The 17,853-nt window shown below is 44.4% G+C and overlaps 2 protein-coding genes across 2 annotated transcripts; one reads left to right on the top strand and one right to left on the bottom strand.

Moving 5' to 3' along the window:
• Positions 1-5,023: 5,023 nt before the first annotated feature.
• LOC310675376 (glutamine amidotransferase-like class 1 domain-containing protein 3, mitochondrial) lies at positions 5,024-9,731 on the bottom strand (the record flags this gene model as incomplete). The annotated part of the gene is made up of 4 exons (XM_083435904.1): positions 5,024-5,313; positions 6,313-6,517; positions 8,260-8,431; positions 9,354-9,731. The coding sequence occupies 4 exons, from the start codon at positions 9,729-9,731 to the stop codon at positions 5,121-5,123; spliced, it is 948 nt and encodes a 315-aa protein (XP_083292030.1). The 3' UTR covers positions 5,024-5,120.
• A 643-nt stretch (positions 9,732-10,374) lies between these two features.
• CLN5 (CLN5 intracellular trafficking protein) lies at positions 10,375-17,769 on the top strand. The gene is made up of 4 exons (XM_083435896.1): positions 10,375-10,513; positions 11,443-11,608; positions 14,211-14,436; positions 16,174-17,769. Exons 1-4 carry the CDS (start codon positions 10,392-10,394, stop codon positions 16,683-16,685), a joined length of 1,026 nt encoding a protein of 341 aa, XP_083292022.1. The 5' UTR covers positions 10,375-10,391; the 3' UTR covers positions 16,686-17,769.
• The last annotated feature ends 84 nt before the right edge of the window (positions 17,770-17,853 follow it).

Here is a 17,853-nt window from a genome sequence, read left to right as displayed (position 1 = left end):
CTCGCGGAACGAATTAATTTTGTCTTGCGAGGCACCACTGTATATGTTTGAGGGTTTCCTATAGGCATCTAGCTGGCCACTGTGAGAACAGGATTCTGTTCCAGATGCGATTCAGCAGGGCTCTTCTCAGCGGCGCAGTCCATTCTCTGGATGGGGAATGTTATAGATTTCTGTTAAAACACAGCAAATAGAAGGGAAAAGGCAGATGAGGCAGACAAAGGCTAGCATCAAAAGGGATGGCTTTCTTGCTTGCTTTCTAAATAGCTGAGCTTTGTGCCACAACACAAAGCGCTTTTGAAAGCTCCCCGCACCTCAGAAGCAATTTGTTCAAAGTTCAAAGAAAAAGAAGCCCACATGTAACCTAGGAAGACAAACAGACAGACAGACATGTACAATATGTATAATGTGCCATTATGTTGCAGTATATAACATATCAACATTTTATAGCATTGTGACCTCAAATGGGAGGGAAGGAGCTGCTCAGTTTGCTGTCTAGCATTAGAGTGCCCCCTGGTGGTAATAGACGGCAATGCCAGAAATTCGAAAAAACAGATTTGCCACCTTGATGTGGTAGAAGCAGCAAATCGGACATCCCTAATGTGAATCTTTGACATAGGAGGTGTGCAGTCAGGATGTCTCACTGGCTTAAATAGAAGCTGGGCTGGAGATGGAAGAAAGGGAACCAGATGAGGATCTTGGTGCTATGGGAAGGGAAAGTAATCCCATTTCCCCAATTAAAATCCCTCCCCACACCTCACATGGGGAAACCTAGTGTTATGGCAGGGGTAGGCAACTCCAGATGTTGTTGGAATACAGCTGCCACCTCCGACTCCCAGACATTAGGAGCAATGGTCCAGGATAGGATTTTTAAAAATATATATATTCTTTATCATAATACCAGGCAGAATCTAGCCAAAGCTAACTATCTCTAGCAGGAGGGTTGAGTGAGTATTTCAATTACGAGCAAATAAAAATATCTTTCTTCAGTACATCATAATGATGTACAGCAGGGATGGATGACCTGTGGGTGTCTAGGTCAGCCTTCCCCAAGCATGTTTTGGACTACAAGTCACACCAGCCCCAGTCTGAATGGCCCAAATTTAGGGTTAGTGGGAGTTATGCTCCAGCAAAAGCTTGAGGGCCACAGATTTCCCACCCCTGGGGTGTAAAGAAGGCAGGCAGCTCCTTTGCAACATCATCTCACCTGTTTTCGCCACCCTCTTCTCCACGGTTGCCTTTGTGTTCTGATTTCAAGCTAGCGTTTTAAATTTAAATTTACTATAGCAGCAGCAACAGAAACGAGGAGGAATGTTCTACAGCTCGGTCGCACATTTGAGCTCTGCCTTGCTGAACAATACAAAATTTGCCAGCACTTTTCAGAGGTACCTTTTCAAAATTGCTACTTTCAGGATTCCTTTATACAAATGGCATCATATAATATTCTCCGAAAGCAAAGCAAGGGGAGCAGGCTGACCTGCTAAGCCGATTCCATACTGTGTGCACAACGGCAAGTGTGCATTTCAGGAAATCCTGCCGTTTTGTAAGAAGTATTTGAGGGCTGATGCCATGAGGAATGGGACGTTTAGGTGTGCACTTTTCACTCGCCAACTGAAATGAATGGGATTTAGGAATGAATTGCTTTGGCAGAACCATAGCCCTGGCTGCAAAACAATTGAGAGCCTCAGGAACTTTAAAGCAGGCGTGTCAAAGTATTAAAGAATTTGCAGCTGTGTAATCATCTGTGCTTTGGCCAATTAATGTCTTGACTGAATCAAAATAATTTGCATGTTTTTTTATTAACTGACGCCAATTCCATTTTGGCAGTTTGCTGCTTTTTTATCAGTATTGCTCAAACGGCAGTAATTGGGTTGTAATCTGCCGGTGGGTTTTCTGCGGTATTCTGTCTTGTATGGATTCTTATCCTTAAGTATTACCAAAACCCTTACCATAGCTGCCAGTTTGAGATATGTGTTGAGTTATGAAGCTTTTGAATTATGGTGCTGGAGGAGACTCTTAATGGACTGCAAGAAGATCAAACCTATCCATTCTGAAGGAAATCAGCCCTGAGTGCTCACTTGAAGGACAGATCGTGAAGCTGAGGCTCCAATACTTTGGCCACCTCATGAGAAGAGAAGACTCCCTGGAAAAGACCCTGATGTTGGGAAAGATGGAGGGCACAAGGAGAAGGGGATGACAGAGGACGAGATGGTTAGATAGTGTTCTCGAAGCTACCAACATGAGTTTGACCAAACTGCGGGAGGCAGCGGAAGACAGGAGTGCTTGGCGTGCTCTGGTCCATGGGGTCACGAAGAGTCGGACACGACTAAACGACTAAACAACAACAACAAATTGTGGGGAATGAATCAGTCAGCCAGGGACAAATTATCAGTAAAACCACGAGAAGGGAAAGGAAAGCAGCCCTTTCCCTTCGAGGTGAGATTACAGTCTCCACATCTGCATTTGGTAAAACACTATGGGAACAAACTATGCTGAAACTAAATACTTAATGAGTGTCATTACTCCTGTGATAATGAATGGAATTGAGCAGCAACCCTATTCCTCCCCCAGTGCTTTCCCCCCCACGGGTACTCAGGGGTACCCAGTACCCTCACCTCTTTTTTTGTTGTTACAGTACGTCCCACGCTTTTTAACAACTTCATGGTGAATAAAGGTAAAGGGACCCCTGACCATTAGGTCCAGTCATGGACGACTCTGGGGTTGCGGTGCTCATCTTGCTTTATTGGCCGAGGGAGCCGGCATACAGCTTCCAGGTCATGTGGCCAGCATGACTAAGCCGCTTGTGGCGAACCAGAGCAGCGCATGGAAACGCCGTTTACCTTCCCGCCGGAGCGATACCTATTTATCTACTTGCACTTTGACGTGCTTTCGAACTGCTAGGTTGGCAGGAGCAGGGACCGAGCAATGGGAGCTCACCCCGTCGCGGGGATTCGAACTGCCGACCTTCTGATCGGCAAGTCCTAGGCTCTGTGGTTTAACCCACAGCGCCACCTGCGTCCCTTGATCATTGACTTAGGGGACCCCTATTTTTCTTTTTCAGAAGGAAACCCCCCATGGTCATCTAGTCCAACCGCTGCGATGCCGGAATCCTGCCCACGGCTGTAATACGATTTCACTGTGTTGTGATGGGGGTTAAGTTTGAGGTTTCGGGCTTTTGCTAAAATTTTGTGTGGCTTTTGCTACATAGTGGCTAGCATTTGTCTCCTCCACGTCACTCTATCCTAGCCCTATTTATCTACTTGCACTTTGACGTGCTTTTGAACTGCTAGGTTGGCAGGAGCAGGGACCAAGCAACGGGAGCTCACCCCATCACGGGGATCTGAACTGCCGACCTTCTGATCGGCAAGTCCTAGGCTCTGTGGTTTAGACCACAGCACCTCCCGCTTCCCAATTTTATGGTGAATACCGGCACCTAGTTTTCTGGGGTGGGAGGGAAGCACTGCCGATACCTGAGAGGAAGCCTTACTGAATTCACTAGAACTCACAGTACATGTCTGATCAAACAGGCATGCGTAGGTGGTCTGCATAACTTTAGAATGATTGCCTTGCAGATGTAACAGACGCAAGCAAGCAGCTCTACTTTGAATGGGATGGAGCCAGCATGATGCAAGTTAGCTAGTTGCGCAGGCCTTCTTTGGCACCCTTAACGCTCCCCTGTTATTGAGCGCATGCAGCTTTCCCCTCAAATTTCTTTTAAAACTTTTTATTAAATCAAATTTAATAGTCTCCACAAGGGACGCGGGTGGCACTGTTGGTTAAACCACAGAGCCTAGGACTTGCCGATCAGAAGGTTGGCGGTTCGAATCCCCGTGATGGGGTGAGCTCCCGTTGCTCAGTCCCTGCTCCTGCCAACCTAGCAGTTCGAAAGCATGTCAGAGTGCAAGTAGATAAATAGGTACCACTCCTGCAGGAAGGTAAACAGCGTTTCCGTGTGCTGCTCTGGTTTGCCAAAAGTGGCTTAGTCATGCTGGCCACATGACCCAGAAGCTGTACGCCGGCTCCCATGGCCGATAAAGTGAGATGAGCACCGCAACCCCAGAGCCAGTCACGACTGGACCTAATGGTCCTTTACCTTATAGTCTCCACACACAAAAATAATAAACATAGTATTAAGATTATAGCACCATTTTATAGTCTTAGGGCTTTAATGGTCCGTATAGAATCTCCACAGATACGTTTGTGAAATTAGTGTGGGAAATTTGCTGTCTACTTCCCTTACATATGAAAAGAAGGGATACCTCTCTTTATAACACCTTCCACGACCCTTCTAAGCCCAGTTCGTTGCTCCGAAATAGCCACGTTCCAGATACTCTTGAACCCAACCTCAAGGGCCAGCTCAGCCTGGAATTTCCAAAAATGCGCTATCACCCAACGTGCAGCTGTCAGTAGAAAGTTAGATCTTTGTGTCATGTGAATCCTCAGTTTCTCTTTCTCTTTGCTTTGCAGAATCTGGGGGGGATACCCACCTGAGAGAGCAGTCACGAGACAAATGCTTTAGGGACCAACATTTGGCCTGAGCCCAACTGCGGGCATTCTTGCTCTTGTCAATGCACCTAACGACTTAAAAGACTCTGGCATTCCTATTTAAATGCCTATTTAAATTAAATTGACGGGGCTTACCAATCACTTCTTCTGGCTTGTGGTGCAACATCTATTTTACCATAGCACCGGCAGGACAATCTCAACCCTGGTTGGGCAGCAGGGGGAAACTGCTGCATCCACTTGTGCCAGGCAAGGTGGAGTGGAAAGTAGGGGGCAGGCAAATGGCTGTTCCGGAGGGTTTAGGTGACCTGTGCAACAGTAGAGGAGGCAGAACAGGAGCTGGAGGGAGAAGTTAGCAAAAAATGCCTTCCCCCGGCAGGAACCTTCAGCTGGAACTCAAGACAGAAGAGCAAGCTTGGATTTCACCCTATAAAAGCTGGTGCAATTGATGTGTCACTAAAATAGGTATTGTTTGCATGCCCTGAGCAAAACAAAGTTCTTCCCTGAATAAAGACTCTTGATCTCGGTGGCTTAATTATTTTTATTGATTCTATCATATTTAAACAAAGCGTCATTTGTTAACGCATTTACCAGCTGCCCCCAAGCCTGGCTTTCCCCCTTCATGCCAGTTTCAAGACTTCGGTAACCATGGTTCCAACCCCATCAAAAATTTGATGCAAAGGGGCTTTGCACATGAACGCGCAAGTGGTGACTATTTTGTTTGCGGAATCCACGTGGGCCTCGCTCACGTCTTTGCAGATGTGCTTGCAGCCAAGTTCTTCGATGGCCGCAGCTGTTTCAGCATCAGGAAACCTGCAAGGGAAGTTAAAGAAGTTAAACAAGAACTGCTTTTCCCTCACTGCTGAAGTGCTGGATTTGACCTTTAATGCCCTGGAAGGCTCAGGACCACAATACATCAAGGACCGGCCCTCCCTGTATGAACCAGACCAGACCCTGTGGTCTTCATCAGAGGCCCTTCTGCATGGATCTCACCCAAGTGGACGGCAGAGTAGGGCTGGTGATATATCACACCAAACCAGTTTGAAGTCTATATCATGATAGCGGCTTCATAGTTTTTGACCTGGCAATATATTGTGAATCATGGTGTGTGTGCGTGTGCTATGCAGAAATCACAATGTGCTAAAAACCATGAAGCCAGCCAATGCCTTTACATAGCTCCATCTTTATTTTGAACATTGTCATATATCCGTATATCTTGATGTTTAGCTGGAAGTTGAAAACCAACTCCATCCTTATTTCAGACATTGTGATATGTCGGTATATCGTGATGTGATATAGCTTGACGTTGGGTAGATGGGACTCATCCTTATTAATATTTTACAGGAAGAGCATTTTTTGTATCGTGCAGCGGTACCTCTGGTTACAGACGCTTCAGGTTACAGACTCTGCTAACCCAGAAATAGTACCTCGGGTTAAGAACTTTACCTCAGGATGAGAATAGAAATCGCACAGCAGTGGCGCAGGAGGCCTCATTAGCTAAAGTGGTACCTCAGGTTAAGAACAGTTTCAGGTTAAGAATGGAACTCCGGAACGAATTAAGTTCTTAACTTGAGGTACCACTATACTTCCCCCCCCCCCCCCGGTTTTAAAACAGGACATATAAAAGTGATTACGTGGTTCTAAGGCCTTTTCTTTTGTACAATGTGACCAATGAGTGTAATCAGCAACAACCAACAGAGAAAAACAATAGATTGGGGAAAGCTGTACATCACTGTAACAGGTGGATCTTGTGATGGGCAGAGAATCGGCATGCGTGCAGAATCAGGAGATACTCCAAACAAAATTCCTTACCTCCCTTCTACATTTCTGTTGTGGCCGACGGTGACTTCACAGCCTGGGAAGACTTTTGCTGCCAGCACAGGGGAGATGCAGCACAAGCCAATGGGTTTCTTTGCGCTATGGAACGCCTCGAGGGTGGACTTCACCAGGTTGTTGACAGTGCAGTTCTTTCCTTCCACCGCCCAGGAACACAAGTTCTTCGCTACGCCAAAGCCCCCTTGAAGGGAGGGGGGAAAGAGAAGAGCTTACTCGTTTATGTCGAGAAGAAACTTCCCATTATTGCCTCTTCCAACACAGGAGCGCCGCTGTTTTGTCACTCAATGAGACAACGCTTATTTGATATTGGCACAAAATTGGTTCGGCCCTGTGGAGCGCTCTTCCAGTAGAGATTGAGGAGGTATCTTCTATGGTGAACATTTTGCTGATTTCCCCCGCTTTGTAATAGTTTGTGATCTATTTTCAAAAAATGTTTTATGTGTCATACAAATGATAACCAATGTTGGAAATGCAAAGAAAAAGGAGGTACCTTTTATCATATGTGGTGGACGTGTCCTAAGGTGAAAGACTTCTGGGGGGGAATTTATAATGAATTGAAAAAAATGTTGAAAAACACATTTATTAAGAAACCAGAAGCCTTTCTCCTTGGAATAATAGGACTAGAACGGCCCAAAAAAGATGCTAGACTGTTTTTGTATGCCACTACAGCGGCAAGACTTTTATTGACCAAAAATTGGAAATCGCAAGAAATACCAACAATAGATGAATGGCAGATGAAGATGTTAGACTTTTTGGAGCTGGCCGACCTGACTGGAAGAATCTGGGACCAGAAAGAGGAGGAGACACAAGAAGACTGGAAGAAATTTAAGGAATATCTAGCGAAATATTGTAATATAAGATAATTAGAAGTCACTTAAAAGTAATAAATAGGCTTAGGCTTAGAATAAGAATGTGCTGTGAAACATTAAGGACTAGAATACTAATAAAAGAGGAGGATAGTAAATGGAAGGAGTCAATTTCAATAGAAATATGATTTTGGAGAACTGTTACAAGGTGATACAATGAAATTCAGTTAGGGGGGACTCGAGGAAGCCAATTAACAATGTAAGGCAATTTGGGTTTTAGAAGAAATAATTCTTTTTATGTTTTTCTTTTGTATTGTAATGTGTTTTCTTTTGCTGTGTTTTGTAATGTCTTTTCTTTTTCTTATAAATTTGGAAAAGCAATAAAAAAAATTTTGAAAAACCAAAACAAAAAATGTTTTATGTGGCCTTTATCGTGTGCATTAGAATTGTGCAAACCACTTTCATTTTTTAAATTTATTTATTTATTTATTTATAAAATAAATAAATGTGGAATGTAGAAATGGGGATTACTGGTTGGTTTTTGTTGTGTATTTGTGTATAAAAATTTAATAAACTAAATACTGCATTTTTCGCTCTATAAGACGCACCAGACCACAAGACGCACCTAGTTTTTGGAGGAGGAAAACAAGAAAAAAAGTATTCTGAATCTCAGAAGCCAGAACAGCAAGAGGGATTGCTGCGCAGTGAAACCAGCAATCCCTCTTGCTGTTCTGGCTTCTGGGATAGCTGCGCAGCCTGCATTCGCTCCATAAGACGCACACACATTTCCCCTTACTTTTTAGGAGGGGAAAAGTGAGTCTTATAGAGCAAAAAATATGGTAAATAAAATGCACTATGCTTTGTGGGAGGGAGTATTGTTGCAGTGAGGTGCAGTATTAGAATCTAGTTATAGGGTCCCAGCTCACATTGCTGAGCACACTGAACCGGCGCAAATGATTTTTACGGTTCACAAATAAGTGAGTGTTAAACTAATTCATTTGTAGCGCAATCCTAAACATGTCCTTTCAAATGCAAATCCTGTGGAATTTAATAGAGCTTACTCCGAGGCATATAGGATTGCAGGTTTGATTAGTTTATATTTTTTTTAAATGCTCACCTGGAAAAATAATTGCATCAAATTCACCGACTTTCAACTCAGCCAAATCCTGAATGTCCCCTCTTGCAAGTCTAGCACTTTCAACTAAAACATTTCTCTTTTCTTCACTTGGACTACCCTTCAGATGATCAACAACGTGCATCTGCTCAATATTTGGTGCAAATATCTTTACCTGAAAAAGAAAAGGGAACACAAATACATATGTGCTACAAAGTAGCACTTTTGCTAGTTGCAAGAGTCAAGATTAACCATGGGGTTTTTTTGCCAATTTTAAGCAAGATAATTTTGCAAGTACCAACATTTCAAGAGGTTCCTGAAATTCCAAAACAACAAAGCATAGGGATTTCAGCATCAATTGGTATGTTAGGTAGCAAGATTAGGTAACGAGATCTTTAAAACAGGGCTAAATGTTGCCTTTAATATAGACACATTTAAAAAAGAAGACTGACCTTACACTGGGCAACAATTTTTTACTTTTTGAATGTTGTCTAGATTTCTACAAGTGATTTAGAGTATTTAGAGTGCTCACTGGAAGGACAGATCCTGAAGCTGAGGCTCCAAGACTTTGGCCACCTCATGAGAAGAGAAGACTCCCTGGAAAAGACCCTGATGTTGGGAAAGATGGAGGGCACAAGGAGAAGGGGACGACAGAGGACGAGATGGTTGGACAGTGTTCTCGAAGCTACAAACATGAGTCTGACCAAACTGTGGGAGGCAGCGGAAGACAGGAGTGCCTGCCGTGCTCTGGTCCAGGGGGTCACGAAGAGTCGGACACGACTGAACGACTAAACAACAAGAACATGTGCATTTACCTTGTGCAATTATCCACATTTATCCTATATTTGAGACCTTAGAGGTCCAATTCTATGATTCTATCCTGAGGAAATCGCAAGAGACCCTTGCAAGCAGTTTGCTTGCTTGCTTGCGCGCACTAAGTTTAAGCTGTGGGTTAGGAGGATTTTGCACGGCAGGACACGAGGGGAGGAACAATCCTATTATTGTAGAGTCGGAAGGGACCCCAGGAGTCATCTGGTCCACACACAACCTGCAGGAAATATCCCCCTTTTGCACTTTTGGAGGGTCGCCAGCCTCACCTCCGCTCCAGCCCGGCTCAGGTGCACCAGGACGGCGGACGCCTCATGGATCTCGCTGCCGTCGAAGACGCCGCAGCCAGCCAAGACCACGGCCACCCGCTTCCCCATTCTAGCCCGCGGGTCCCCCACGACAACGGAGCAAGAGGCCGCAGGAAGGAAGGATCTGGTGCCGGATCCCACCCGCCCCCTGCTGGTCCGGAAGAAGAGCCGTCGGGGCGGCGCTTTCTGTGACCCTTGGAGACGGGAGAACAGGAAAGACTTCGCGCCCTCCAGGAAACGGCGTCGCGCCTGGGATGCAAACAGGTCTGCTCCCCTTTCGTTTCTGAGCGCAACGCGCGCTGATTTTGCAGCACATAAGAGGATAATCGCACTACACATGCGGTTTGATCCGGCGTGCACGTCCAAAAAAAAAGCTTTGCACGTGTAAATATGATGATATTGAGTTTTTCCTTTTGTGAGAGTAATCTGTGCTAATTGCAACACCTCTCTGAAATTGCCTGGCCTAAGGGTAGCTGAGACATATTTGAAACGAGCTAAAAGCCTAAACTGCAACCCCGGATCCGACGCTTCGTGGAAGGCGAACCACGGGCTCTCCGGCCACTGCACCTTTTTTAAAAAACCTACAGCAGAGATATGGAATCATAGAACTGTAGAACTGGAAGGGAGCCAGGGGTCATCTAGTCCAACCCCCTGCAATGCAGGTATCTCAGCTAAAGCACCCGTGACAGGTGACCCTCCGAATAAAGGCTTCCTTCTCCATGCGCAAACAAAAAACGACCCGGTGGGGCTGAGAGAGCCGGGAGATCTGATTCCCCCATGGCGATCGCGGGACAGAAACCAGAGCTAGAGGCAGAGAAACGACAACAGGCGCTCTTGCCAAAAGCGTCTGGGAGGTTTCCGCACTGAGCATGTCCCCGACCCCTCGGCATGTGACGGACTGAACTGTGCTCAGCTGACTGCTGGGCGGGCAAGAGAAAGGCGGAAGCGGAGCTGGCCTGCCCTGCGCCGCTTGCTTTCTGCTTGCGGGGGAGCTGCATCATGGCTGCAGGCGGGGAGCCGCCGCGTCTGTGGCTGCCGCTGCTTTTGCTGCTGCAGCTGGAGACGCCCTGCAGCTCGACGTGCGGCTCTCCGGGGCAGCAGGGGTGGCCTGTGCCATACAGGTGAGAGGGCGGCGTATGGGGAGGGGAGAGGGTCATCGGGCAGGATTCTCCACCCGCGGCCGCAGGTGCGGTGATGGCTCACTTCCAGGGGATGGTTTGGGCTCCCCGTCCACAAATTAGGATTTGCAAGCATCCGGGCTGTGCCTAAAGTGGAACAAAGGGGTTGCATGCAATCCTGTCCTTCAGGTTTGTGCTTGCGCAGGAGAACTTTCCCCTCCTCTCCCCTGCCCCCCCCCCCAAATCTGGGGGACCCTCTGAGCATATTTGAGGAGGGGGGGTGCCAGGGGGAGGAAAGGAATAAGTCCTGTTGTGTCAGTGGAGCTTCAGATGTCCAGAGTGGGATCATAGAATTGTTGAGTTGGAAGGGATCCAGCGGTCATCTAGTCCAACCCGCTGCAATGCAGGAACCCTGCCTACAGGCATCCCTGGGTGGTCTCGAACCACCAGCCTTATGCGATGAGGCTACATTTTAATATTTTAATGTTCCATTATTTTAATGTTGTATTTTACTTTTGTTTTTAAGTTGTAATCATTCATCTTGTTTTTATTATTGCTTGTAAGCCGCTCTGAGCCTGGCCTTGGCTGGGGAGGGCGGGGTATAAATAAAAATTATTATTATTATTATTATTATTATTATTATTATTATTATGCTTAACAGCCAGGTGCGAGCAATGCAGGGTTCCAGATGGGACGCTTTTTCAACACAGATGACTCATTGGGCATGCAGTGGTGACTTGTCAGGGGCTGAGCAGTCTCAAAATGGGGAGATTAAGTATAATTATGGGATGTAGCTCTGCGAGAGAGAAAACTCAAGAGATGTCCAAGCAAGAGATGACTTCCAGTTTATGGCCATTTCTTTCTTCTAATCTGAACTTTTGGGTTAAAATGAAAATTTTTTAAAAACAACACATTTATTTATTTTAATGCAGGCGTTTTGATTACCGCCCTAAAACAGATGCCTACTGTCAGGCGCGTTACACTTTCTGCCCAACTGGCTCTCCCATTCCGGTGATGAGAGATGACGACGTCCTGGAAGTATTTCGGTTACAGGCGCCTGTCTGGGAATTCAAATATGGCGCTCTCCTGGGTCATATGGTAAGGTGACATGTGGCTCCTCCTCCTCTGTTTTGTCAGCCTTTTGCTAGCATCCCAATTAACCTAGATTTCAAAACGTGCAATACAGAACTGACATTGTTAATTTCATTAACTATAGACCGTGTAAACATATCTAGAAAACATTGTTTACCACTTCTCTGGCAACAGGAGAGTGTTAGAAAATGTTCTGAGAATTTTTAAGTAACAGCTTTGAAAGAAGCAACCTTGAAATGGCACTTTGAGGGCGATTTTTATTTTTTGTTTTATTACTATTCCTGGCTAGTGCCAGTCACTGGCATGTGACAGTGATTCACTCCCTCCTTCCAGATATTCAGCGTGTAAAAGTTTCTGTGTTCGTGCAGAGAAATCACGGGACGTCCACTTCCCCAGATTGCTTTGTTATTTTATGGCATTCATAGTGTTGCCTTTCCTGCCATCCAAGGCATGTTACAAAAAACCCCAGAACGACAGCATAATTGGCCAATTAGCCTGACGAGCTGTGCAAAGTATGGCTCACTGATTCTCATAGTTGCTTTTATTTTGGAATTTGCAATTTCTAGATTGTGGTATCTCTGTGAACACTTACCTAGGAGCAAAGCCAATTGAAACTTAAACATGATTTACTTTTGAGTATGCATGCAGTGGGTCAAGCTCTTACCCATGTGTAGGCAAACTAAGGCCCAGGGGCCGGATCCAGCCTAATCGCCTTCTAAATCTGGCCTGCGGCCAGATATTCTACATGAGTAGAATATGTCCTTTTATTTAAAATGCATCTCTGGGTTATTTGTGGTGCCTGCCTGGTGATTTTACATGAGTAGAATGTGTGCTTTTATTTAAAATGCATCTCTGGGTTCTTTGTGGGGCCTGCCTGGTGTTTTTACAGGAGCAGAATGTGTGCTTTTATTTAAAATGCATCTCTGGGTTATTTGTGGGGCATAGGAATTCGTTCATTTTTTATTTATTTTTTTCAAAATATAGTCCCCCACAAGGTCTGAGGGACCGGCCCCCTGCTGAAAAAGTTTGCTGACCCCTGCTCTTACTGTTCAGTCCTCTGTGTGTATACTTAGACTCACGTCTCAATTGTATTTAGTGGGGCTTACTCCCATGTAAGTGTTCATAGGATTCTAGAGCAGTGTTAGAAACTCAGATATGTAAGCTAATCGCCAGATGGCACCTGACACCTAGGTTATGATCACCACGATGGAATTTCTCGGCAATGATTTTTTTTTTTTACACTGCAATTTATTATTCTTATTATTCATTTCTGTACCGCTTTATAATTAAAATTCGCAAGGCGATTTACAACACATTAAAGCATCCAATAAAACAATCCAAAATAAATTGCAAGCTTCCAGGAAAATACTTCAGATCCTTTCCCCATATTTATTCACCTATTTAATTTATATAGCAGTAGTACTCTAGGAAGCCAGGGTGGTGCGGCGGTTAGAGTGTTAAACTAGGACCTGGGAGATCAGGGTTCGAATCTCTGCTCAGTCATGAAGCTCACCTTGGAGTCAGTCACAGCCTCTTAACCTCCCTCACAGGGTCATGGTAAGGGTAAACTGAGGAGTGGCGTGAACCATGTACTTCTTGGAGAGAAAAAAGGGGGGGGATATAAATGCTGTGAATAAGCTCTTCTGTGTACCTGCTTAAGAAAGCTGGAGGGGTCAGCCAGATGGAGATGTCAGTTGCAGCCATATATCTATCATATGTGATGGACCTGTAAAAGTCCATAAAAGGGTAAAAGAGTATTGGGAAATAATTCATAATGAATTGAAAAAAATGTTTAGAAGTACTTTCCCCAAAAAACCAGAGTCCTTTTCGTTGGGGGAAATTCCCAGGTGTCAAAAAAGGTTATTTATGTATGCCACTACTGCGGCCCGTGTTTTGTTAGCCCAAAAATGGAAAAGGAGTGAAGTCCCAACTAAAAAAGAATGGCAACTTAAGCTGATGGAATATGTGCAGTTTGCGGACCTAACATCTAGAATAAGAGAACAATAAGAACATGTGTTTAAAGAAGATTGGAAAATGTTTATTGAATATATGGAGGAAAACTCTACATTTAAAAACGTGGGCAGCATTAAGATGAATTGAACAGTGTAAATAAGTTTTGATGGATGTAATGATGGAATACTGAATGGTTTAGTTTATATAAAATATGCAGGGATTTATGTTGTGCAAAATGAACCATGGAAAGAGAGGAAGGGAAATCATTGATATTTTAAGGTTGTTTAAATGAATATTCTAAAATGTAAAACAGAAAATTTAATAAAAATTGTAGGAAAAAAGAGAGAGAGCGATTTCAGTTGCCAACCCGGCATCCTGAGAGCTCCGTGTGGTCGCATTTGGACCCGTGCCAGCCGTAAAACGTGCCTGGCTAATTTCTAACCCTGCCTTGGAGCAGTAAGGGGAAACCTGTGGCTTTTCAGATGTTTCTGGACTGCCAGGTTCCATTGTCCCTGACCATTGCTGGGTGGTGCTGATGAGAGCTCTGGTCCGACCACACTGAATCCCCACCCCTGAGTTAGAGTCCTTATAGAGAGAATGTGGAATGATGAACGAAGGCATGCCTTCACTTGTGTTGGTTGTTCCCTTCTTTTAGAAGATCATGCACGACGCTGTCGGTTTCAAGAGCTCCTTATCGGGGAAGAACTACACAATGGAGTGGTATGAGCTCTTCCAGCTGGGGAACTGCACCTTTCCTCATCTCCGGCCCAATTTGCTGGCCCCTTTTTGGTGCAATCAGGGGGCTGCCTGCTTTTATGAAGGAATAGATGATGCCCATTGGAAGGAGAACGGGACCTTGGTTCTGGTGACCACAATCTCAGGTAATAATAATAATAATAATAATAATAATAATAATAATAATAATAATTTTTATTTATACCCCGCCCTCCCCAGCCAAGGAGGCTTACAAGCAATAATAAAAACAAGATGAATGATTACAACTTAAAAACAAAAATAAAATACAACATTAAAATAATGGAACATTAAAATATTAAAATGTAGCCTCATCGCAGGAGGAGAAGGAAAAGAAAAAAGAAAGAGAGGGAGGGAGGGAATCAAATTGGCTCCAAGCCAAAGGCCAGGCGGAACAACTCTGTCTTACAGGCCCTGCGGAAAGAAATCAGATCCTGCAAACGTGCAAACATTCTCATGGAGCTTGTTGACGTGGGTGAGATTCAGAAGTTGTTGATGCATGATGATTATTTTGGGCTTGGTTCAGGCCAGTAAGCAATCTGAGCGTGTTACTGTATATCCATATACCGTATTTTTTTGCTCTATAAGACTCACTTTTTCCCTCCTAAAAAGGAAGGGGAAATGTGTGTGCGTCTTATGGAGCGAATGCAGGCTGTGCAGCTATCACAGAAGCCAGAACAGCAAGAGGGATCGTTGCTTTCACTGAGCAGTGATCCCTCTTGCTGTTCTGGCTTCTGAGATTCAGAATATTTTTTCTTGTTTTCCTCCTCCCAAAACTAGGTGCGTCTTGTGGTCTGGTACATCTTATAGAGCGAAAAATACAGTATCTTTGCAAATTGTCTGCAATCCTAATCCCACTTTTCTGGGGGAAATCCTTGCTGAAATTAATCAGACTTTCATTTGAGTTGATGTGGTTAGTGTTAGAATTCCTGCTCCGTGTTTGCAGTCATGGGATTGTTGTCTATCACATGATGGTATGATGTTTTGACTCCACAGAGTGGGAAGTGGCAGAGACAGGATGTTTGTGTTACTGTGTTCAATGAAGTGGGACTATTGCCCTTTGTTCTTTTTCTCTTTGCTGACTGATGCTAGAGAGAGAGGGAGCCATGTTGCAGTGCTCCATGTGTGTTTATATGTAAATAAAGTAGATTAGCCAAAATGCTGAGTTGCTGAGGTCTGTTACGCAAGATGCGCAAACTCTGTGGAACCCTAAGTGTGCCGATGTCTGTTGGCATCGGTCGCTGTGATGTTTGGGCTGAAGAAAGCTTTTGAAGCTCCCGAACGATCAGCCAGGAGGGAGAGAACATGCCAGTCGGGCATGTGTCTCTGCCAGGGTCCTACTCGAGTGTAGGCCGAATTCCTGATAGTTAGAGCCATTCCTCTGTTTTCTGTGGAACTGGGAAGATCTCCAGAGGTCTTCAGATTTGAACACTTCGTGGACACAGATTCTGTGCTTACACCAAGCATTCTGGTGTTCCTTCTGAAATAAATTTCAAAAAGTGACTACTATGCTTGCATAGGAGCATCAGCCCAGCCTGTCAGGGAACACTGAGAGTCAGTGGGGTGTAGTGGTTAGTGCGTCAAACCCTGGGAGACACGGGTTCAAGCCCATACTCTGTCTGCCATAAAGCCAACTGAGAGCCCTTGGGTGTCTCTCAGCTTAACCTATACCTCACAGGATTGTTGTGGGGATTAAATGAGGAGGGAACTATGTACGCTACGCTGAGCTGCTGGGAAGAAAAAGGTGGGAAAGGCTGCAGAATTAAGCAGGTTATTTGAAAGCACAGATAGTATTCAGCTGTGTAGTTAAGATTCTCCTATCTCCTTCCCGTAGTGTGATATTGTGTTTTCTTCTTCTTGCACAGGAGCTATGTTTAATCAAATGGCAAAATGGGTGAAATATGACAACGAAACTGGCATTTACTATGAGACGTGGCTGGTCAAAGAGAGCCCGGAGGAGCAGGCCAGAGTGTGGTTTGAGCCTTACGAATGCTCCAAGTTTGTCCAGAGGACATACCAAAAGCTGGCTGAGCTGGGGGCCATTTTTAAGAAGATACAAACAAATTACACCACTATTACTCTTTTCAGTGGAGAGCCCGTCTGCTTTGGGAATGAAACAGCTATATTTGGACCACACGGAAACAAAACGCTAGCTCTGGCCATTAGAGACTTCTATTCTCCTTTCAAACCTTATCATTCCGTCAAAGAGTTCTTTCTAAACCTCTTGAGGATATTTGATGAAGTGGCTGTGGATCATCAGTTTTACCTCTTCTATAACTTGGAATATTGGTTTCTGCCAATGAAATATCCTTTCATGAAAATAGCCTATGAAGAAATCCCATTGCCTCATTCAAACAGCACAAAGTTGGGCGTGTAGTTTTTCGTAATGACTTTTTTTTTTGTACAAAGACAAAAAAAAAAAGCAAAATAAAACGCCCAAACCCATTTTATGCTGAGTTGCCTCAGATGTCTTTCAGGCTGACAAAGATGCCCGAAACTACTGGGATATACCTGGATTTTTACTAACGCTGAAAAGGTTATCTGCACAGGGAAATGAATGCATCAAACCTAAACTATTTCACCTTTAACTGTGTGAGGGAATGAGATTCTTTTCCAAGCCTTCAATTTTCCTTTGACTTCCAGAGACACTTGATGTATGCACTGGAACCAATGGGGGGTGAATAAGGGTGGTAAATAATTATTGTAAAGTTCTCATTATGTGCCCTGTACCTGATTTGAATGGTTGCATTTAAACGTGGGAGCAGCCCTCCTGAGTGATTCCCCCACCTAGTATTTTCATTTTATTACCCTCACTGTAGCACTCTGTAGAGCAGGCATCCCCCAACCTTTGGCCCTCCAGATGTTTTGGACTACAATTCCCATCATCCCTGACCACTGCTCCTGTTAGCTAGGGATCATGGGAATTGTAGGCCAAAACATCTGGAGGGCCAAAGGTTGGGGATGCTGTAGAGCTGCAGGAGTGGACAGCAGATTCAAGTAATACTGGCACGCAGAAGTATGTGGGGAAAAAATGGTTTTCAAGGATGCTTACTAAGCCATTAGCATTGGACAATCACATAGAATAGAAAATAGGAATGTGGCTGCACATACATTCCTAACCTTGAGGTCAACCTTAAGACAATTATGGGGATCTGTTTGAGCACTTTTAAGTAGCTGCTACTTACTCCAGGTGTGTTAAATTTATAGGTTGCAGTTCTAAAGGATGTTTTTCCTGGATGAACGCCAGCTGATCTGTGCTGTGGCTTGAACTACAGAGTTTTTCAAAATAGGCTCAATGAGTTGGCAGTGTTAATTTGTGTGTTGCAAAACTTCTAATCACAATGAAATTACGTGCCTTGCTTTTAAAAATATTTCTTGCTTCGGATTAAAATTTCATGTCCTTTGTTCATCCATAATCCCTATAGTTTGGATTAAAGTTTTTAATCCTAAAGGAGATCCAAAAAATTACTGACCCATAGGTCTTATCTCTATAACAGGGACAGTTTGTGCCAGTGTTTTACATCTTAAATGGAATCTTGGGTTAG

This window comes from Podarcis tiliguerta (genome assembly GCF_965153285.1).
Source record: "Podarcis tiliguerta genome assembly, chromosome: 4".
NCBI classification, from domain to species: Eukaryota; Metazoa; Chordata; class Lepidosauria; order Squamata; family Lacertidae; genus Podarcis; species Podarcis tiliguerta.
Note: the sequence above shows the minus strand (reverse complement) of the source record. Positions and strands in the feature narration are given on the sequence as shown.